We start from the raw sequence: 22422 nt of genomic DNA on the forward strand, positions 1-22422 counted from the left end.
TTTTATTTTATTCGTCCTTGTTTTACAATATTCGAAAATAGAATTAACGCACTGTTAGAATTAGAATCAGGCGTTTATAATATCCGATAAATATTTTTCAGTTACTAATGCCCGTTTGTATATTTTATGATGTGAATTAAAAGCGTTTAGAATGGTGCAAAATACGAAACTTCTGAAGATTTGAGAGCGAAACTCGCTAAGGTCAAATCAAGGTTCAATTACGAATTGATTTTGGGATTGGGTAAAATAAAAGAATGTATGACAACAACGGAAGTACCAGAGATGTAAGCTTTTTCTATGCCATCTCAACCAGATTTTGTTTTACATTGATTTCGCACCTGAAATGATTTGAAGAAGTCTTTCATGATCTTATTCCATTGTTATAGTTTTCTTTTGTGTTTTGCGGCAGTTGAATTATTCTTGCGAGAATATTTCATTATTTTAGATGTTCCATGGCAACCCAGACTGAGAATGAAGGGAAACTGACTGAGACGAGTAGTACTCAAACGAATGAGCTGTTATTTAATAGAGATAGCACCGCTAATCATTTGGATGATTATTGTTCTCGGCGATATATGTGGAGAGAAATGGACCATTTCGCACGATATATAAAACACCTGCGTGGATTCAAATTTTAAAACTTTTTTCAAGAAGTTATACTGAAGTCCTGGTATTTTTGGAAACTATTGGTAGGCATGGTGTATGTAATGTTAACCGTTTACAGGATGTTATAATATAGATGGGAGTGTTATCCGTCTGAACTCTCGAAGTATTTGAAGTATGAGATGACTAAAAGTGATGAACATACGTTTTCAACTTTCTCGGAAGGAGTACTGTTGAAAATTGGTCCAAGCGTTTATGTTACAAATCGAATCCTAGTATTAATATGCTTCAATTTTTATTTTTTATATTTTACTTTAAACTCTAAAAGATCTCCTATATCATTAACTTTAATAAACTGCTTCTTAGAAGTTACATTACTGCTCATTTGTAAATATCACTAGTTGTATCAAAATCATATCTGAACCTAACTGCACTGAAATGTTGAAGTACTAGGTACGTATGTTTATCGTTGCCAGAATTATGCATTATAAATTATTTCCCTTGTCATTGCTGAGGTAGTCGAATTCGTAGAAATTGTGAAAATTGAGGAAGTGCCGTAAGTTTAGATGACATAAATTAACGATCAACATTTATGCTTCTGTAGAAATATTTTTTATTTCCCACCAAAACATGCTATTTTTTAATTTCAGACTGCTCCCAATTTTTTAAGATAGAGGCAAATACTTTTCACAATTATGATATCACTGATAATTGATTTGTAAGTTGGGTTGTGTCAGTGTCATTACCGGTAATTGGATATCACAGATGTTATCTTTGTTACTGATCTGCTTAATCAGATGCTTCGTAATGCTGATTTCAGGAATATAGTCTGAGCTTCCAGTATTCATAACTTATGCAGATATCTGTGTTACTTGAAAGTGAGCTCCCCCTATATGGCATTTTGCATCAGTATTCGTTATGTTCTTTTTTAATTAATACATGTTGCGTTCGTGTTTTTCTTTGAAATTCCTTATGCTGAATCTGTTTAGTAGGACTTTTCGTGATGATTTCGTTACTTTGAAAGTCTTATATTCGTGTTGTTTTTCTGGTGACGTTTCCGTCGTTCTACGTTAAGTTCATGTTGCTAATCTTTTAGATAATTCGGTTTTCCATGCTCGTACGAGTGAAATGATTTCTTGCTACTGTTTATTGGTTCTGTTTACTTAAAATAAAATTGTTTTGTTCGGCAGCAGGACACTGATATACCTTCGAAATTTCAAGGCTACACATAAAATCATGAATGAAAGATTCATGTATAACAAGTTTGAAAGAATTGTTAAAAAAGATTTCGAAGCCTCTCTACTAGAGATGGTGCAAAAAGTGATTGTGATTTTATCAATGATGAATAGATCGAGAGAGAAAAGTATGACTTCGAGGAATTCCGGAGAACATAGCATAGTGTACCATCTCTAATTAGCTAGGTACGGTTATGTCCTTCAATACCAGGTAGGGGTCCATCAAGTTTACGTAGGTCGAACTCTGGAGAAAGGTGAGTGGAAATTAAATTAATCCCAACTGTTCTTTCGATATCTGCATTTCTTTGGTTCCATCTTGGGTAAGTATATTGGAAATAGTAAATCATTTGGATTGTTGTAGGTTACACTTTGTAAATTATTCGGATTGTTTAGTTTGCTCTGTTTGCAATTTCACGTCGTATTTCATGCCACAATAAGTGTTTTCTATAAAATAACTTCGTCTACCATAATAACTGGGATTATGTTGCTTGAAATTTATCTGCTTTTTGAGTTCTGTTGTAATTCGTGATGACCAAACTCATAAAACAGTTTTCTGTTGTAGCAGCTAGTTTCCCTAGTATATTTTTTTGAAGTACGAACAGAAATAATAATGCTTTATTTAAAAAGAAAAAAGGAAGATTTTTGATCAAGATCTACAAGTTTCTCGAGGATAAAGGACTGATTTACCAGTGCCTATCAAAACCTTACTTGAAAATTATCTAATTTAAAAATTTATTTTATAACTTGATTATTACTCACACGGTTCAATACATTAATTTTTTAAATTAAGTGTTCAAGAGGAGGTTGTTACTTCTTGACAAACTGGAAAATGCCATCATGTAACCAAAGTGTGGCATGCAACAGTATATTGGAACACCCATGTGTTTCAAAAAAAGAGATGTTTTGCATTGTAATCAGTAATCTGACGTAGATCTTCGAAAGTAATTGATTAAATCCGTAAACAGCGTTTTGTTATAGATGCAGTTTTTCTTTGTCAAAATTTGAACATCGTAGACGAATTGGAAGTTCTAACAGCAATGCATTTCGTCTTCTGTTGTTGATAGAAAAATAAGGAATAAAATAAAAACTTATTAGCAAGACCATTGCCATTTAACAGATATTAATTCTGAAAGCATAAGGCTGTTTATTAATGGCCATCAAAAAGTTTATTAAAGATATGGATCTGCATCATGAGTATCATGCCATATTCTGTTGTGACGTAGACATACTTGTTTGACGACCTCATGAATCACTTCAGAAAAATGATTTTATTATTTATAGTATTTCTATGCTGAGATGAATAATCACTTTCGAGAACTGTGTTCTAGGACATATTGCTTCTACCAAGCGAACATTGTTCAAATTGACGTACTCGATACAGTCGATATTCGAAGGATACGATAGTAAAGGCTGCTTAACAAAATAGGGCAGTCAGCCATAGCACGGCTCTGGTTACTTTTGACAAGGTTATCAGAATGATACTTAAATCTAAATTCGTCTTAGTCAACAGTGTCACTTACCAGCGACTCTCTCTTTAAATTTGTCATTGCTTTCGTCTCACTCCCATTTCGTTTTGTTGACTTTTCCATCTTTCTCATCTTGACCGCTATTGCTCTATGGATTTCATCACTCCTTTGTAAGACGTCAGCTATCATTGTCACTTCTAAAAGAATTTGCGGCACCTGTTTTTCCAGATTACTTCTCTCACTGAAATTTCTGTAGAATTCACAGTCAAAAATTGGTACTTGTTTTGAGGGCAGTTTGAAGTTGTGTCAGATAACTGATTTTTACAACAAAGTTCACTGTTATTCATATTGCACTCTGCTCATTTCAACATTTATGAGACTTAATTCCAACAGTCTAAAGTTATTGGATGCCCGCTAACTATATTTTCCTTTTATTATCGATCTGTGCATTGTTTACTTGGCTAACTTCTGTTATTCTGTTTCCTTATCACTCTACAGTAGGAAGATTGCATCGGTCCTTTCTTTTAAGAAAATCTAGTTTTCAGTGTGGATAAAATCACAAATACCGTGGTATTATTGGATATTCTTTGGTCGTTGGGATGAATCACAATTTGTTTTTACAGAGTAATGTAACTTTCGTAAATAACCGATCGTTATCAATAATTATTTTTTTTATTGGATAATTTCGTTATTTGGGCGATTTTCAGCTTTTCTTTAGTTTTTTTTTTTTGATTTATTACTGTAAATATATGACGTGCGCAAAAGTAAATTATATGAACTGACTGATAGTGTCTATATTTAATGCACTGGTGATACTGAGATTCGTTGACAAAGGATAACAACGAATCACAAAATTTGACTATTCAATTCCATGAAATGTGAAACTAATATAGTTCGCCTGCCGACAATAAAGATTCTGTCGGTCAACTTAAATTACAAAAAAAGAAGTTAGAGAACAAATGATTTATAGATTAACCAGCTTGATAAAATTTGATATGCATGCTCTTGTGTTGATAAAAGTTTTTGTATTGATATAGAACATGCAGTGTTTGAATTTCCTAAAATATTTTAATAATTTTTGTTAAGCTTATATTTTGGTACTCACAGAAATCAGAAAAACAATGAGCTTTTGATATAACATCTGGAACTAGTAAGGGATAAAATTGGTGAGGGGAGAACTGGTGAAAGGGAGAAAAGATCTAAATGGTCCTACAATTTTCTGTAAAAGGAGAATTACTCAAGTTGAATCTGGAATAGGTATACTCACATGATGCATCTTGAATATTATTCATAACATCACTCAAAAATTTCTGTGTAGCTCGAAAAATATGAAAATTGAAGCTCGAAAAAAAAGTGACGTTCTACAAACTTCTTTGTAGATGGTATAATCTATTATAGATTCAGATCTACGTTTGTTCAGCAAAACTTTTGACAATATAATTTACAGGACTAAGAATTGTACAGGATCTGATATGTTCTCAATGCTATCATTTTAGGCACCATGAGCGCCATCCTGTGTAACATTACCAGACAAAAATGTGTCTCTTCTCTTCAAATAAAAAAATTTTGACGTCTATGTTGTGGAAAAAACAACGCGATTTTCTGCTCGAGAATTTATTCATAGTTAATTGATATTTGAGCTCAATTGTATAATTACTACGAGTTTTTTCAAATGTCATTTAAAAAATCTGAAACTCGAAGGAAAATAAATGATTGCTTTGTAAACACTGAAGTCAACGTTATTTTTCAAGTAATGTTTTTCTTTTTCTCTTCATATGTGAATTTATATTATACTGATCTATGCATACTCTCAAATTGTAACACTACTAAGTTTTACTGACCAGACTATATGTTTGAATTTTCCAAATCAATGGGCTTCACCAGCTCCAAGAGTTAAAGTAAATTAGTAATCTCCTCCTTCCACTTTTTTCGTACTCGCCATCTTGCATTTAAAGTAATTTTTGAGAAAAATTAATGTGAAAATTTTAGAAAGTTGGTTAGTCATGAAGTATTTCACAGAACTAATATTGCCGGATGTACCAAACAGATTAATTCGATGTGGCAGACCATTGTTGCTACCTTCGAAACTAGTCGGATGCTGCTTCCATGCAATAACCATTGCACGTGCTGCATCCTCTTTTAAGGTATGCTTCATTTCACTTATTAATTAAAAAAACTTGTAGTTTAAGTTTACAAATAAAAAACATTCTCTTATTAGCGAATGCAAACAGTGAAATGGTTTTAGCATAGTGACTTGGAAATCATAAAATCAAAACGAGAGCAAATGCGTAAGAAGCCAGAACCGGGAAGCGAGCTGTTATTTGGCCACCAATTTTCAGATCACATGCTTGAGGTTAGTTTTCAGCGCTAATTTTATTACGAAAATTTTTAAATCTCATTTCCAATGATGCAGCAAAACTACATCAGTTTGGAAGTTTGCGACAAATTAAATTATTTGAATGCTGTTAAATAACAATTATAGATAGAATGGTCAGCAAAGAAAGGTTGGTCTCGACCTCTAATATGTCCGCTTCATGACTTAATAGTGCATCCCGCTGCAAAGGTTAATGCTAAATATATGAATTTTGCAATGTGAAGTCCGTTTCTGAACTAATGCTTTTCAGTATGAAAGCAGTAACTCAGAAACGAATGAAGTGAAAATTTGAGGTTCAAAGAAAAATAGTGGTGAAGAGGCGATGACTTCAAATGTTTTTTTAGGTTTTTCACTATGCGGTTGAATTGTTCGAAGGTATGAAAGCATATAGATGCGAAGATGATAAAATTATTTTGTTCCGTCCGGAAAAAAACATGGAGCGTATGTATCATTCTGCAATTCGAGCTGCTTTGCCGGTCTCTTATTTCCATTTTTTTTTCAATCACAATAGCTCAGAAAAAGCTTCCCTTACAGCTAAGTTCAAGAACAACACGAAATTCTTTCATTAGAAATTGTAGATTCTTGAGATAAAAGTCAAGCATGCTCTTTCTGAGAAATAGCGATGTCACTGAGGAAATTTAATTAAGAGAAACCTACACCTAAACAGATAACGTGCTTGCAGAAAGCATCCTTGTAAATAGTTCAGCCTTGGAAAATTAATTTGCCAAAAAACTCCATTATTTTATTTTAAATCGGGATGTTGTGTGAGATGATATACCCAAAGGAAATCACGAGATTTTAATCCATTCAAGTGAAAAGCTTCAAGTAAATTAAAATATGAGATTATTTTTACATGGGAGAAAAGGAAAGATTTCAAATTCAATTAGAACTGGATTACATGATCGAATAAAAGGAAAACTCAAATTTCTATTTTTTAAACCTTTTTCTCTAAGAAGTAAAGGTGGGCTGGAGATATTTTCAGACATTCAATAAAAATGAATTGACAAAACTTATTTGTGAATTAGTAAACATCGATGCAAACTGGGTACCTAAATCACCTGGCTCACTCTACATTCGTCCAACGATTATCGCTACTGAGGTTTCAGTTTTTGGGCTTCATTATTGATAATAATAGGTGAAGCAGTAATCAAAAAATGACCACTACTAATTTAATTGAATATTTTTAAGCCAACTCTTGGAATATCACATGCAGAACAAGCTTTACTTTTCGTATTAACTGGTCCAGTTGGACAGTACTACTCAACCGGATTCAAACCTATTTCATTATATGCTGATCCAGCCTACTGCCGATCATTTCCTGGTGGTGTTGGGCAGTATAAAATGGGATGGTAAGGTTCTTATTTTAGGACTATAAGTGTGGTTGTCTAATTGCTGTTGTTTATCCTTGTGAAAACCACAACAAACGAGCTGAATGACATTTTGTTGATGAAAAATTTTGACAGTTTTTGCCTTAAAAGAACATTTTCCTCCTAATTGTTTCAGCAATTATGCGCCAACGATATTAGTCAGTAAAACAGCAGCTTCGAAAAATTGCCAACAGGTACTGTGGTTGTATGGTGAAGAACAATGGATTACAGAAGTAGGAGCAATGAATATCTTCATGTACTGGAAGAATGAACAAGGAGGTTATTATTGTATTATTTCTGAATGAATTTAAAAACATAAATTTATGTAATATGATGGAATTCGGAACTCTCTCTTGCTAGCTGTTCATTTCCTGCCATTTAAAATCAAAAATCTTTAGATAACGAATTAGTAACAGCGCCATTGTACGACGGGATAATATTACCAGGTGTTACCAGAGATAGTGTTTTGCATTTGGGAAGACAGATGCATGATATCAGAGTTACTGAACGCTATGTTCGAATAGAAGAAATACGACGAGCCATCAAGGAAAGAAGAGTAGGCTCGGTTTCTTTTACAAAAAAAAAAGGAAAAAAAAAGAAAAGCTAAACCCACATTTTTAACCCTACTTATGCACAGAGTATCGTTCAACTAAACAAAAAATTGGTTGAGAGGTTTCAGAATTAAATTTTTTGAAGTACAATTTGCTTTCGTAACTCATAATTGCTTCGCAGTGCACTTTGACATATGACAAATTTTTTGACTTCAAAATTTCAAATTATTAGAAAATAAAAATGAGGAAAAAGAAAATAACATTGCAGATGTACGAAATGTTTGGCACCGGCACAGCATGCGTTGTTTGCCCAGTGGATCGAATTTTATATAAAAATCCGTCTACGGAAGATTTCGAGGAAATGGCAATACCAACGACAACTCACAAGCCTAACCTTATGCAGAAACTTTACCAAACAATAGTCGACATACAGGTTATCAATTACTCACTCGAAAACCGTCACTTACTTAATTTACCTGCTTTGAAAAAATTTAATAATGGAACTGTGCTATCATTTTCTTGTTCAATGATATATATATTTGATTTGCTAATGCTCATTACAGTATGGGAAGATAAAAATGCCGGAATGGACAACGGAAGTTACCTTATCTTCTCAATCAAGTACATCTACTTCTTGAAGAAGTAATTGGATTTGAAAAGTTGAAGTAAATGTTGAATTTATATAAAACTCAATGCATCCAACATTGTGAGTATATTCTGCACTTCGTAATTCGCCAGTTTATTTTCCTAAACCTATATATATTAGCTTATTTTCTGCGTGTATTCAGAATTTTGCGAACCAATGTTCTTCCATTTGCTTATACTGTAAACAGTAAAATAAAAAAAAAATTTACAAATTGCAACTTTAAATTGGTAACCAAAACGTTTGGAAATGGAATCATCCCTGTTTTCCTCGAATCAGTTGGTACGATTTCTGGCTCTATGTTGAACTTCTTTTCGTTTTCGGTCCTCGAGTGGGTCACGCTGTAAATTTAAATTATATAGAATTTCGTCGTCCGTGATAAGGAAAGGAGTAAAGATTTCGGCTTTTGAAACAAAATATATGATGTGACAACTGCATTTCCCCATATCCACATTTTAATGGACCCCAAACAAATTCATCAGCACACCATCCCATACCATAACATGCCATATGTTCAAACTTACATAAGTAGCATTAAAGTGTTTGATCCGAACAACGACTGGGCTAAACGCAATAAGTCTTTGATGTTTCTTGAAGCTTAGTGTTACCGACTGCCCGGGAATGCCGTACACTTCAAGGAATTCAGTCTTACTAAAGTCGAGAAGCACTTCTGCTGTTAACTGGAATATTCATCTTGTTGTAAACTAACTACTCGATCAATTAAATTTCCAGAAAACTATTAAAGGGATCAGAACATTTTCGGGAAAATATGGGACAAGTTATTGCCCAGAGAGCAATGCAGCTAACCATTGGCGTGTACAGCACAGAAGACAGTGTAACGGTATCAGTGATCGGGAATTGGAGAAAAAATGCGTAAAGTTTAGAATGTTCCGTATGCGGTATCCAAGCCATATCATGCCTCACTTCATATTCACTTGGTGAACTTACTGTGTACCTTTAATTAGAAATCAATGATCAGCCAATGAACATGAATATAACAATTTCATAGAACTGCCGTGAAAATGCTTACCAGATGTAGAGAGAATCATTTTGATACATCCATGGGTAAGTATCAAAAATGGCTTCCCGATTACGCCTTACCCATTTACCAAGTTCACGTAGTCGATCTTCAAAAATTGGCGCAATCATCCCGGATTTATCCGGACCAACATTCAACAGCAAGTTTCCATTGCAAGCAATAGTCCTTACTAGCTGACTAATGAGGTATAACACCGCGTTTATGTCTTCACTCTAAATTTCTTAAACTTTGAAAGTTTTTTCCAGTTTCTTCAACAGAGTTTTACCACCGTTATTCCCAAAGTTCGAAGGCACACTTTCAAGAATTTTTGTCTCTCTTATCCCTCCCATTTTCCTTTACATTTTTTTGAATGAATTATATATTTTTGACTAACCTTCCTTCAAGAAACCTGCGCAGCACTAATTTTCTTCACTTGCTGAATAAAGTTCCAACAAATAATTAGTGTAATGGATCACTCAACTAAATTCTGGTAAAAAATAACTTACTCTCATGTTTCGGCGATATCCCCATGACTCTTTATCAAGTGTAAGACAATTTTCCCACTTGCGTCTTAACAAATAACCTACAAGTCCAGCTCTTTCAAGAAGTGCTACTGTCTTTAAATTTATAATTAGATTCATGAATATAAGTCTCTGAGAACAACTCATAAGCTTTCGTGAAAATTTTCTGCACTCCATTACTCTAGCAACTTTGAAAAGAAGATACCTGGATCGAAATGATCTGAATACGTTAAGAAACCTCCATGTTTACCGGAGATACCCTCTCCCCATCGATCATTTACAACCACTGTATCCCTCACTGGACTGAAAATATGAAAACCTTAAACTCCAGTTGATAACCACAGTGGAGGACGTAAAAGTCATTTTGAGTCCACAAGTGATATTCGAAATTCCATTTTATTGGTCAAGCGAAAAAAAAGAAAAAAAAGAAAACGTATAATTGCCACAAGTTTCTAATGAAAAACACTTGTATCCAACATTGAATCGTTAACCTTGAATTATAAAGCCATGCAAGGAATTCTTTTGATTTCCAGTAATCATCACTCATTTCCCAATCTCCATCACTCCAGATTATTTGAGGTTCATACTTCCTCACTATTTCCAACATCTGCGGATACGACACATACTGCAATTGTGTTTTTCAGTCAACTGATTAGCAAAAACTTTTCAATGATTTCAAATATTATAATAAGAGTAAAATGAAAAGCACTAGCCTTCACATAGTCATCAGTGCTGTATTTGCGATCATTAATGTAATAGCGATTAAACCACTCATACTGAGAGAAATAAAGACCGAAATAAACTTTGGATTCCAAAAATGCATTCTTTAATTCACCTGTCGGTAAACGTAGAAAGCAAAAAAGACATTTTGCCACATTTAACTATTAAAAACAATCGTAACCAAAGAAATGAAAAAGGTGCTAATTAAATATAGTAATATATTTCTGCATATTCTAGCCAATAGGAGAAACATGCATGAAACATGAATCGTTGTAACTTTGATCAGGAAATGATCTAAGCCGAAATCTTTGTAAGAAATTAAATAAGCAGGCATCATACCAACGATATCTCGGTGTGGGCCAACATCAACTGAGTTCCAGTTCCAGGAAGTTGCGCTTGGCCACATCGTAAAACCTTCGTGATGTTTGCTTGTGAACACAAAATATCTTCAAACTAATCGTTTCTTGCACAATCCGTGGAACTATATTACAATTTTAGCATGTGTGACTGATAAAACTCGTGTTAACATAAAGCGTAAGAAAATTTACCTTGCTCCGGACGCTTCCACGATATTCCGAAACACGGAAGCATTGAAGTGTTCCGCTGTGAACTGAAATTCTTAATTGCGTAGCTTTGGCAAAATTTCTGAACCCTCCGATACTACAGAAAAGAGAAAATAATCAGAAACAATTTCATAAATGTATACTTCCAGTACTCCTCAAACGGAAATTCATGAGGTGTTCGTGAACAATTTTACTCATTAGTGAGAGTTGCATTAGGACACTCGAATTGGACGTACATCTTGAGCAAAATCGGCATAAGTGACACCCGGTTTGTAATATTTGTTCACAAATTGGATAATATCTGAGCTATTTGATACTTTCCATGCATACCACATCCATTCCGAACTGAAAGCATCTTTCACGTCGTGAATGAAGAGCAATACAGTTTCAGAATTTCTCCGAAAGAAAGAAAAATGAACTACTTCTTGTACATTAATTAAGAGATTGGCATATAAGGACTTACTGAATTGCTGGCACTGAATAAACTCCCCAATGACAAAATACACCAAGTTTAGCATTTCGATACCAATGAGGTATCGGTCTTGAATCAATTGAGTCCCAAGTTGGCTGGAATGTTTAATCTATTTGCTTGCTAAATTATAAGAATTAATACCTTAATCACTTGGTTAGCTATCAAATGTAATGGTGTTAACGGAAATTTAAAACTTTAAATGTTGCCAGTAAGAATTGCAAAGAAAACATCTCTCTAGACACTAAATAATAGTACGTGAGGAAATATACTCTATTCCCCAATACATTGAACTTAAAAGTTAGAGTCCAAACTTTTTTCTCCCAAGAAAATTCGATGTCATTCCAATTATTATCAAAAATATATATTGCCTACCAAATAACTTTTTCCTTGTACCCGCTGTAGACCATCAGTGTTAATTAATAAGAGGATAAAAATCCTGAGGCTGAGAGTGTCCATCACTATCACTGTGCTGCAGTATTTCTCTTTCGCTGTTAATGTTTGCAACTGTCTGCAATTGAACATTTGCGCAACAGATAATCCGTGATAATTTCAATCTCATGTACCATACATCAGACAATCCGCTTTTGGAATTACGATGTGTGCAGTTCTTCCATTTGGAACCATTTAGATGAATTAGTTAACTTCCCTGCTTCTACCTCGATTTTCCAAGCCCAACATTCAATTATAAAGCTGATCTATCATGTTTTTTATGCAGTTCATTGGAAACGAAATCTCTTTGTTATCAATCAGTTCAACACTAACTTTTCGACAGGGAAATTGTGCAAAAACAAACACGAGTATCTCAACTCTCGCATATCCCGGTTTTATCAAACTATCGTTCCCTTTTCCATTGTCCTCTTTCATCATCACAACACGTCCATTATTTTATTTCAGATACAATTGGTAGCCACCTCCTATTGTAAATCTCGTGATTACTCATTATCCTGCACATCTCCCATTCCCGAGGACCTTACGAAAGGCACTGTGGAGAGAAGACAGAAATCCGACAATCAGTCATAAATGTCTAGAGCGTTTATCACTTTACTTAAATACTCTGGTTAAACAGTACTCACAAAATTAGATCGTCAATATATACCATTAATCTATAATGCACTGGTACTCTAAAGCAGCACTTGATACCTATAAAATCACACTAAATTCATCTATCCATCATCCAGAAAAAAATACTAAATCATTGATTTTGCTGTATGCCCCGAGTATTGAGGCATAGAAAAGCACTAAAATCAAAAAGATAAGCAAGAAAACACTATTTATAATTGCTTACGTCTTCAATGTACAAGAAAAAAAACTAAAACAGCTTATGACTTAAGACTGGAAAACTCAGAGGAAATATCAGAGTTAAAAACAGAAGATCTGGAAATGATGAAATGAATCTAACAGAATTAATTCAAACGCATTGCAGTGAGCGCCCGAAATGACCTAGCTGAATAGTGTGAGATAATACACCAAAAAAGAAAAAAAAACAGAATGAAATTCAAGAAAATTAGTTGGTTGAAAGCAACATTTCGGTTCCATACAATATTTCAAAAATTAATATCACTAATCAAATGAACTGAATCGAAGAAGACTAAGTTTACAATACAAATTCTGCTCTTTTTCACACATCGATTTTGCTCAATGCGGTGAATACTTCACCAACTTTATACCGCATTTTACAACTGATCGAGGTAGGGCACCTGGTAAATATTTCCATAAGAAGCAAGCGTTAATTTCGATTTCATTTGGTCTGCTGCCTGCAGTTAAGATAACTTATGTATTTGTCTGATAAAATTTACAAATAACAAACGACAAAATCACGTTTATATGAAATAAGCATGACAAACCACTTGTGAAAAACACAAGAAATTTCGAAGCCTAGAGTAAATTTCCAGCTTTTGTCAAGCAATGCATGGATAAGAATTCTCCTCTATGCCAACCTTTGCAATGTCGGCCATGGTGATGGACGCTACCTCTCGCAATAAATCAGAAACAGTCTCTGCTTCACCAGTTGCAAGAATCTGCGCAGCGCGATCCAGTGCCACATTTTCAGCTGATTCGGCTCGGTTTAGAATGTTCATCGTAGCCATATTTCTGAATTAGTAAACAACTATAGAACAACAGAAATATCTCTCCTATAAAAGAAACTCCATCATGAAAATATAGCTATAAATTGGGTAGGGGTAAACAGAAACTTCGCTGTTTGGAATGCAGAATCGTCGATTGTGAATGATTTTAAGGCTTTTATTGCTGCATCACAAAGAGGGCCGATGTGATCTGCTTTGGAGACAATATAAATACCGGCAAGCCCTTCATCTGCATACACTTCCGATATGGCAGAGATGCCGAACGGATAACCACATGAGGCTCTCTGAAGAAATCATTGGTTCAGTATCTCTTCAACAGTGATAACACTGGTCACCAAATCCATAGTATTCTTCACTGAACTCATTGAAAGCACAAACGAACATATAAAAACAAATTCACAAATAGCGCACATCTATAATAACCTACAAAAACTGCTTTTGTTACTGCTCCTTGTCCAACACCCGCAGCATACTTTACTGCAGCACCTTGACCAATGGCAGCACTCAAAACTGCTTGCACGGCTAAACTCTGAAATTTGTGAATTGATCTATCGCATTTGATTCCGGAATTCCAAAGTACAGAATGCGAATACATGAAGACACATTACGCACTTCGATTATGTTTCGTGTATATATTATGGTAAACAATACTTTTGCATCAGAAATCTTATTAGACTTCGGGCTATTCTTGAATAAAATGAAAAAAGTCACGTCGTCGCACGTGATTTCCCTTAAATAATTACCTTCCGACTTTTCAAAGAAGCTCCTTTGCCAGCAATGGCAACATGAGCTTCATTCATTAAACTTTTATGGCGTTTTTCTCCGCCATAATATGGAGACGGTTTTGGTGAAATTGAACTCCCTTCAGACAACGTGAATTGACTGCTCGCATAATCTAATATTTGGTCATGTGGAATGTTCACTCCTACAAGCACAGCATTCCCGGTCACCATTTGCGAAGCCTGGAAAAAATTATTGCGAAAAAAAAAAACCCTTACTCCAGGGAATTTTCGAAAAATACAGAAAATAACCAAACAAATGCAAGAAAGCGATCTGTTAAGTATGCGAAAACGTACTGCAAATTTTTCCATTTCGCGATGACTGAATTTGCCAACAGTTTCCTCATTCGCGTATAAATAATTTCCAAGAGAACCATTTCGAAAAGCCGCCTGAAGATTAGAAAATATCATATAAATAATTTCCCAGAGAACCATTTCGAAAAGCCGCCTGAAGATTAGAAAATATCACTGACATTTTAGTACGGCTGACTAAAATACGCAAAACACTAAATATTTTTCCAACCAACTTTTTAGGGAAAAACACAACACCAAGAAAATTGATAAATCGAAATATTACGTCATGTAAATCCTCCATAAGCTTATCGTACGCTTTAAGATAATTGCGATCGACCCTCAGTGTTTCTTTAAAGTCCACAACATCCCATGGTTTAAATGCTGGTTGAGCCAATTCTCCTAATAAAGATAATCCTAAAGGCGCACGATCTCTAATCACCGACATTTGCACTGCAAGCAAGTCGCGTGTCATTATTCCATTCTGAAATTCTCTAGTGTCACAGATTTCTGAAATAACTTTTAGATTTCTAAAAATTTCTTGTAAGCCCTATAAAATAGATTATTTGCAGACTTCACTAAAAATAATGTCGTTTCCTCATCTAAAGATCGCTGCAGATGGGTATGACTGACAAAAATTCTTTGATATTTCTCAAACTCACCACAGTAGCACCCGCGGAACCACATTGCCAAAGCAACTGAGCACCATAATATCTTGGAGAATCACCTCCGATGCAATTCCTAATATGATGAACCAAACCTGCTTCATCAGGCATTTCATATCGAGTTCCTGCTCGATAAGCCACTACTAGTTGCGCGATTGGACCGCCAAGATCCACAGAAGCAACTGTTAATCCATTTGGCAAGCGCGATATCTTAAATAAGTACATTAATACCTACCAACCCAGTTATTAAAATTATTGCACTGAAAATAAATGTACCTTCTCTTCTGTGAAATTGGTAGCGTTTCGAGCAGGCATACTAGTAGACGCAAGTCGTTTCTGGAATCATGATGTGAATTTGAATTCAAATCTCAAAATGGTTATGAGATTTCCTATCATTACGGAACAAACATTCTATTGTTCCCGAAAAAAAGGTTGATGGACATTTTGGTTCCAGGACATTCCAGGATATTTTGTTGATAGATATTTTGGTTTCCAATCAGTTCTAGTTCAAAGCCGGACATTAGAATGGACGATAAATTTGCTAGGTAAAAGTCACCCTGACTTCTTCCTTTGATTTTACATTAATTGAAACGTGTTATGGAGCAAAATAACATGTTGCGCAAGTAGATTTTCTGTAACTTGTGTCATTTCTTACTGAATGAAGAAGGAAACTTACAGAAAGTGTGTGCCACTGACGTGAAATCATGACGGTTCTGTAAATTTTACAATTTCGAAGCCACGAGGTCAGGATACCTAAAAAAAACCAAGGGGTTTAAAAAAGTCTTAAAGGTATACAATACCACCAACTCTTGAAGTGGAAAACAACACAACAATAGGACAATTACTAGAACACACAAACATCGTCTCACAAGTAATATCACCCTGCACAAATGGGCTGAACACTTAAGACCCGGATCAATTAATAACAGCACTTTTGCATGCAACAGGAATGAAACAAGCAGTCATATTAAAGATATCAAACTATGGCGACGGTTGGAGTAATGGGGACTGGCGAATATTTTAATTCGGACGTAACTAACTTGGAGAAGACTGACCTTACTGACATTTTTTCAAGGGTTTTTGCCACAGGAAGCCATGAAATATTATGGGCGATGGTTGAAAATGAAAATAAGACGTTGGTAGTGATGAGATGGTAAAGATTGCTAGGAATGGAGTGAAGCAATGGAACAGTATGGTAATTAATAGAAGCAGAGACTGAATTTAAGCAATATTTATTAAATATAACTTAAATTTAGTCGTTGCTTGTACTTCTGCTTGGTGGTAGTCCTTCATATTGAATTGAATTCTACTAGTTCATCCAACCACTTTTGTTTTTATAATAATCTTTCTGAAAGTTTAAAATAGTCTGGAGATACTATCCTGTTTTCGCCTTATTGTAGTTGATCTTCTCTTCGGCCGTGATAGGTTACAACTGTACTGTAAGTTTCAAAAGTTATGGCTTTAATTTTCTGGATTGTTATGTTATAATACTGTGCTGTAAACCAGATACTTTTGTATATATTGCAGATTTGTGAACATGTACGAAAGAAAGATCAATCCTCTAACAACAGAAGATTGATTTTGCAAAGTTTATCAAACAAGTAAACTGAAGGAGTTTTACCATGGGACTCCAGTGGTTTTTATTGTTGATGTTCTGTTTTCTGTGTGACTGGTTGTTTACAAATGGCGACGGTAGTTTACAAGAAATTAATGGTGAGACAAATCATTTCTCTGATTAAAGTTTGGGATCCATATAATAGTTTTTACGTGCTTCTTCGTTTCTCTGTACCATATACATGCGCATATTATTTTTGTAGGTACCGAATTACTTGATCAAATTAAAAAGGACCAAATGGCTGAACTGGTTGTGAAAGGGATTACAACTGCTACAGAAAATGTGAAAATTGTTCTTCACATACATTATTTCAGTCAGATACGGTGTTAATTTTATTTTTAGCTTGATTAGCAGATTCATTCTTCAATATTATAGCATTAAGCTGATTTCCTTTTGTTTAGAATACGAATATTATGGCCGCGGTAACACCACGAGCGCGATTACAACATGCCGCATCATTAACAGCAATAGCACGGGTAACAAAAGTGGTACCTCTACAAACATCAGCGCGGCAAGTTGTTCTTGCTTCAACTGCTCAACAGCAGTTAAAACAGGAACGTCGTGGCTTTCAGACTTCCAATGAGTTTGCTGCTCGTTCGTCACCACTTCAGGTTAATACTTTTTCTTTTTAAAATTAATATTCCCATTGTCGCAATTGTTGAGGAACAAGGAATGGTAATAGTTATAATATTCTAAATGTTGTAGAGGAATAATGACCAAGACAATGAGGATTTCAATAAAAAAGAAAACCTCAGTGTTTTTCCAAAAAGCATCGTAAACACGATTGGAATAAAGACGGTAGTTTGAATTATATCAGATTTCAGCATTAATGAGGTCCCAAATTAAGTTAAATATTGACAGAAGCTTTGTTTCTGTTCAATTGTGTTTTATATCGTGATATGGTATTTTCGATACATGCTCTCCGTTCGAATGTTTTTGTTACAATTTAGACACTCGCCAGGCTCGATGAGTTTGACAAAGCTGAAAACACTCATTTCCTTTATTACATCGTTGTATTTGGTGCCATTATTCTTTGTATATACGTTGCCTCGCATAACAAAAAGAAGATTCTTGGTAAATTTTTTGTTCATTAGGAAAGTTTGTTTTTCTTTGGAACAGTTCACAAAGCATTAGTCGCTAAAAGATATTTCGTTTGGTGCTTGCCTATTAGTAGTATTTTCAGGCTTCATTATTGAAGGGCATAGACCTCCAAACAATACACGACGAGCACCTCTTCGTTATAGACGTTTGAACCAGTATGATGATAATGGATCTGTCCCTACGAATGTGATTTATTAGTATTAATTAGACAAATTTGTTCAAAACATTTGCATGAAACTTGGAATAAATCATACTTCCCTCATACTGTCTTAAGTTCCTTTTAGAAAACATAACATCCAATTTCTTTTGACTTTCACGCTGACACTTTAAATTATTCAGACATGATCATTAAATCCCTGGAAGTGCCTTTCTCGTGCCATTTGGTAGTTTTCATTGTACATTAAAGGTTTGATGGTTACAACTTCATCTATGTTATAACTTTTTTGGACCGGTGCCGTTATGTTTCCTTCGTTTTCTGATATTTACTCAAAGCAGTCTTCGTTTACACTGTTTTCATTGCTTTGTAGCTTGTGAGATCTCAGTCATCATTATTTTAATCATTTCTTTCATAAATTTTCGTTTACCCTCAGGGTTTCATATTCATCAGTGTTCGGTTCTTTTCAACGTAAATATACTTTTTGTTCCTTTTGCTAAAAGGCTGCGACTATAGCCTTTTGTACCAAAACAATTTTTCGTGGAAGTCCTTCTTTTTGTATATAACATTGCTAATTTGCTGAATGATATCATCAGACCTTACCACCCATTGTAGTTAATTTTGAAAACAATATGTAAATTACCGTTTAAATGCTTGAAGTAAGCTGAAAAAAGTAAGCATTTCTGTATTGTTTTGAATTGCTTATTCTAGGTCGCAATGCTTTTCTTTTTCTACATAATTGTTATTTTACTAAATACTTTGAAGTAAAATATTATGTACTGAGAGCAGCTGTTAAATTATTTAGTTGTGTGTTCCAAATTATTTGGTCAGTGTCTTTATTTGTGAAATGCATGGAATACTAAGCAGTCACTGGGAAGTTTTTATTCTGCTCTTAATTCCTGTCACTCTTTTTGTACTCGGAGAGTTGTCAGCGGGAGACTTTTGCTAATTTGCATCCAGCGTTCTCTTTAGAACAGTGGTTCCTAACCGTGGTCCGTGAGAATCAATACGTGGACCGCGGAAACATCCCCGCCTTGCTCTAATGCTTTTTTCCACAGCTTATTTGTGCGAACATGGGTTTCCCGCTTTGCTTGTGATTAAAAACAAGACCGAAAGACGATTGGAAGTGGTGAAACGATTGAAAGCAAGTGGTGAATATGCGTGTAGCTTTGAGCAATAGTATTAGTCCAAGAATTACCCATCCTGTAAAGATGTGAACTCAAATATAACATTAAAGGAAATCAGATTGAATTTTCCACTGGAAACGTTTCTTCTTTATATTGCGATGTTACTTCAAGCTTAGTTTGTACGTAAAAAATTCCAATTGAAATTTATTTTCAAATCAACAGAGTTCATTATTTTTGAACCTTGTGGCCCCTGCTCCATATAAAAAAGCCGAAGTGGTCCTTGGTGAAGAGAAGTTTGCGAACCACTGGTTCGGAGTGAGTAACTTGCTTCTTAATTGCTGTGAATAAAGATTTTAGTAGACTAGAAGGGAAGCCAGGTAGTATAGCATAATGAACTTCCAAGTGTAAATCACAGTGCTTCCCTAAGCTTATGTGATTTGTTTTGAGGATGGACTCGATAACAAGCTATTTCCCAGGAGCAATATCGGCTTTTCTTGCAAAGGAGGGAAGTGATGCTACGGTTGGCGGTAAAGAGCGGAAGCGAAAGAAGGAAACCGAATCAAGAAATGATGAGTCGGTGGTATTCTCCAAGAAGTGTGTTACTAAAACCCGTGTAGGTTTATTCCTTCCGCTTTTTCTGTTTCAGAATCTCAAATATTACTACCGGCAGATAGATAGTACGGTAGGAAGGTTTTGCAAGCCATGAAACTCTGAGTCTTATTTTATTTCCTTCAACGGTCCCCCCAATTAATTACAGCGTTTTGAATTGCCTGTTGCTGAAAAGAAGTTGCAGCCAAAGTCAGCAGGACCCAGTGGAACTGATTACTTGACGTCGGAAAGTCTACTTCAGGAGCCAAATTTTCGGTGAAGGTTTATTATCTTAATTTTGATTTTTCTTCAGATTTTTTAGAAACGATTTTTGCAGAAGTCGGTATAGTAGTCTATGTTCCGACACATTTACAACGATAAAAGCGCGGAACAAAATTTTATCCACATTTTTAAGTGAGACGGAAATGAAAAAAAGAGAAGCAACATCGGAAGAAAAAACTCGGACAGTATTTGTTGGAAATGCACCATTGTCAAGCTCTAGGAAAGGAATCAAAAAACTATTCTCGCAGTTCGGTGCTGTTGAGAGTGTGCGGCTGCACTGTTTTATTGCTGCCAATGAGAAAATTACAAAAAAGGTTGTACTTGGTTTCAGTTTTTCGAATCTAGGAGAGGAATTTTCTAGGAAGTCTAAATGCCTTCGTTTTTGTTAATAATCATATTTTCACGACCGTGTATATATGCTTCAAGATTACTGTGTTTGAAGCGCGATATTCCAAGTGGTGTGCGATCGCTGACTTTTTATGTCAAATTTAAAAATGCGAAGTCGAAAGAAGCGGCCCTAGCGTTGTAAGTGACTTTTATTTTGAATAATGGATGAAAATCTTTTGTTGGACTAGCCGTTTGGATGGCAGATTCTCAGAGAATTACTGATGGTTATTTCACCAGGAATGGCGAGAAGTATGACGGAAATTTGTTAAGAGTGGATAGTTGTTGCGCAAAAAGAAAGTACAATTGCCGAACAACAGTTTTTGTCGGTAATCTACCTTATGATGTATCCGAAAACGAGCTTATCGCACATTTTGAAATGGTTCTCTTTTTTTACGGTACTTATGGTTTTCAAAAAAAATTCGTTTACGGTGGAAGGTTTGATTTCTAGTGGTCATATTCTTTTGTTACTGTCCCGATTGATTTGCATTTTTATCGTTAAATTCTCTATTTAGACGGATTTCAGTCTGGAAATGTTTCTTTCGTGAGAATAGTTCGAGATTCGAGGACTGGTAATAGTAAAGGTTTTGCTTTTGTGGCATTCAAAGATAGTGCAGCCGTGCCACTTGCACTACAGCTTGATGGATCCATCTTCAAAAGGCGTCCGTTACGTACCAAGAGAGTGCAGAAGAAAAACAAGGTTAGTTACAAAAAAATGTAGATTAACCATTTTTCAAGACTGTATGGTTTTTGCCATACATTTCCATCGCTATGTTGGGAATATACTACTTGGAATTTTAATCACTGTGAATAACTTTAGAATAAGAGTTGCAGGTAAAGAGCCAAACTTATCAGCGTTCACTGAGAACTGTTACGAAACAACTCACTGGTCAGATGCAGTTTGATAGGAGTGTAAAGAGCGTATCAAACAAGAACCTTCGCAAATGTGGTAAAAGAGGAGTTAAAAACAGTATCATGACTTAATTACTTTTTGCATTACAGGCTATAAATGTATTTCACTCATGTTTGTTAGTTTCGCAACCTTCGATAATATGTTTATCTAGTTTCTCGAATAAACTTTTCCCTGGACACAACTTGGAAGTTTAAATTGGGCTGTCTGATAAGCGATTACCAGTAGTAAATGACAATACTGACAGCACTTTTTAAGGAACCCCGAAATTCATGCTGAAATTAAACTTTGGAATAGATAACTACATATTCTCTACGTGATCTAACTACAGTGATCATCGTAATGCCCTGTTAAGCTCTGTGTTAGTACTGGGTAACCTGTTAGGAAGACATTTTCAAAAAATAAAGTTCTAAACCGAATTTATTGAATTCACGATATGCAGAGAAGTGAATAGAAATTCGAGGAGCATTTTGCATGACATGAAAGTTTCACACCAACAAAGAACGACCATCATAAAAAAAAATAACCCGTTGGAATAAAGAGCCAGTCTTGCTACATCATAAATTAAAAATTGGCAAATAGAAAATCACGGTATTTTCCGATCTCACCCGCTTTGGAAGATTACCAAAATGCGAAGGTAGCTCAGATCAGAAAATACAAAATATTTCGCACACCGGATATTAGTTATATAAAGCATGAATCTCGAAAGCTGAAAGATAAAGCACCAAGCTTCTCTTTGTTATTGGGAGCATTGGGACTAAATCCTCAGGCTATATCAGATGTGGTTAACATTAATCTTTAACTTTGGCCTACTTCACAATATTTTTCACTCCTTTTTCATGACTCATGCTCTCCCACGGTTACAAATTTTTGTTAGTAACACCGACTCGTGCAATTTTACCGATGCAT

At 35.0% G+C, this 22422-nt stretch overlaps 7 protein-coding genes across 7 annotated transcripts in view; 4 read left to right on the top strand and 3 right to left on the bottom strand.

The window, feature by feature from the left end:
• The window catches only part of LOAG_16910 (DEAD/DEAH box helicase), a gene marked incomplete at its 3' end in the record, with an annotated part of 6209 nt that extends 5571 nt beyond the window's left edge, over positions 1–638 (top strand). The window contains exons 13-14 of the mRNA XM_020449562.1: positions 151–284; positions 446–638. Coding sequence (XP_020306899.1) covers positions 151–284; positions 446–638 — 327 coding nt within the window. The remainder of the gene's footprint in view (positions 1–150; positions 285–445) is intronic.
• Positions 639–3007: 2369 nt separating this feature from the next.
• Positions 3008–3493, bottom strand: LOAG_04873 (hypothetical protein; the record flags this gene model as incomplete). The annotated part of the gene is made up of 3 exons (XM_003140410.1): positions 3008–3090; positions 3211–3319; positions 3359–3493. 3 exons carry the CDS (start codon positions 3491–3493, stop codon positions 3008–3010), a joined length of 327 nt encoding a protein of 108 aa, XP_003140458.1.
• Positions 3494–5284: 1791 nt separating this feature from the next.
• LOAG_04874 (branched-chain amino acid aminotransferase) lies at positions 5285–8234 on the top strand (the record flags this gene model as incomplete). The annotated part of the gene is made up of 10 exons (XM_003140411.2): positions 5285–5448; positions 5550–5657; positions 5787–5867; positions 6023–6154; positions 6661–6777; positions 6867–7027; positions 7182–7324; positions 7444–7601; positions 7865–8029; positions 8160–8234. The coding sequence occupies exons 1-10, from the start codon at positions 5308–5310 to the stop codon at positions 8232–8234; spliced, it is 1281 nt and encodes a 426-aa protein (XP_003140459.1). The 5' UTR covers positions 5285–5307.
• A 280-nt stretch (positions 8235–8514) lies between these two features.
• On the bottom strand, positions 8515–12055 carry LOAG_04875 (alpha-L-fucosidase; the record flags this gene model as incomplete). Its single annotated transcript, XM_020446703.1, has 13 exons — positions 8515–8580; positions 8764–8919; positions 9047–9194; positions 9270–9490; positions 9764–9840; positions 9984–10081; positions 10270–10403; positions 10492–10613; positions 10838–10944; positions 11047–11108; positions 11298–11406; positions 11525–11628; positions 11906–12055. The coding sequence occupies 13 exons, from the start codon at positions 12053–12055 to the stop codon at positions 8515–8517; spliced, it is 1554 nt and encodes a 517-aa protein (XP_020302988.1).
• An 852-nt stretch (positions 12056–12907) lies between these two features.
• LOAG_04876 (peptidase M16 inactive domain-containing protein) lies at positions 12908–16111 on the bottom strand. Its single transcript, XM_003140413.2, has 10 exons — positions 16029–16111; positions 15629–15688; positions 15350–15562; positions 14974–15171; positions 14694–14786; positions 14361–14579; positions 14045–14146; positions 13726–13901; positions 13471–13624; positions 12908–13287 (listed from the first exon to the last, which is right to left on the bottom strand). Exons 1-10 carry the CDS (start codon positions 16056–16058, stop codon positions 13207–13209), a joined length of 1326 nt encoding a protein of 441 aa, XP_003140461.1. The 5' UTR covers positions 16059–16111; the 3' UTR covers positions 12908–13206.
• A 762-nt stretch (positions 16112–16873) lies between these two features.
• LOAG_04877 (hypothetical protein) lies at positions 16874–18865 on the top strand. The gene is made up of 5 exons (XM_020446704.1): positions 16874–17065; positions 17170–17249; positions 17369–17578; positions 17918–18041; positions 18151–18865. Exons 1-5 carry the CDS (start codon positions 16975–16977, stop codon positions 18264–18266), a joined length of 621 nt encoding a protein of 206 aa, XP_020302989.1. The 5' UTR covers positions 16874–16974; the 3' UTR covers positions 18267–18865.
• A 932-nt stretch (positions 18866–19797) lies between these two features.
• Positions 19798–21587, top strand: LOAG_04878 (RNA recognition domain-containing protein; the record flags this gene model as incomplete). The annotated part of the gene is made up of 7 exons (XM_003140415.1): positions 19798–19962; positions 20107–20213; positions 20275–20533; positions 20662–20744; positions 20844–20985; positions 21130–21303; positions 21438–21587. 7 exons carry the CDS (start codon positions 19798–19800, stop codon positions 21585–21587), a joined length of 1080 nt encoding a protein of 359 aa, XP_003140463.1.
• Between the last annotated feature and the right edge of the window lie 835 nt (positions 21588–22422).

Source organism: Loa loa (genome assembly GCF_000183805.2).
Source record: "Loa loa unplaced genomic scaffold supercont3.27, whole genome shotgun sequence".
NCBI classification, from domain to species: domain Eukaryota; kingdom Metazoa; phylum Nematoda; class Chromadorea; order Rhabditida; family Onchocercidae; genus Loa; species Loa loa.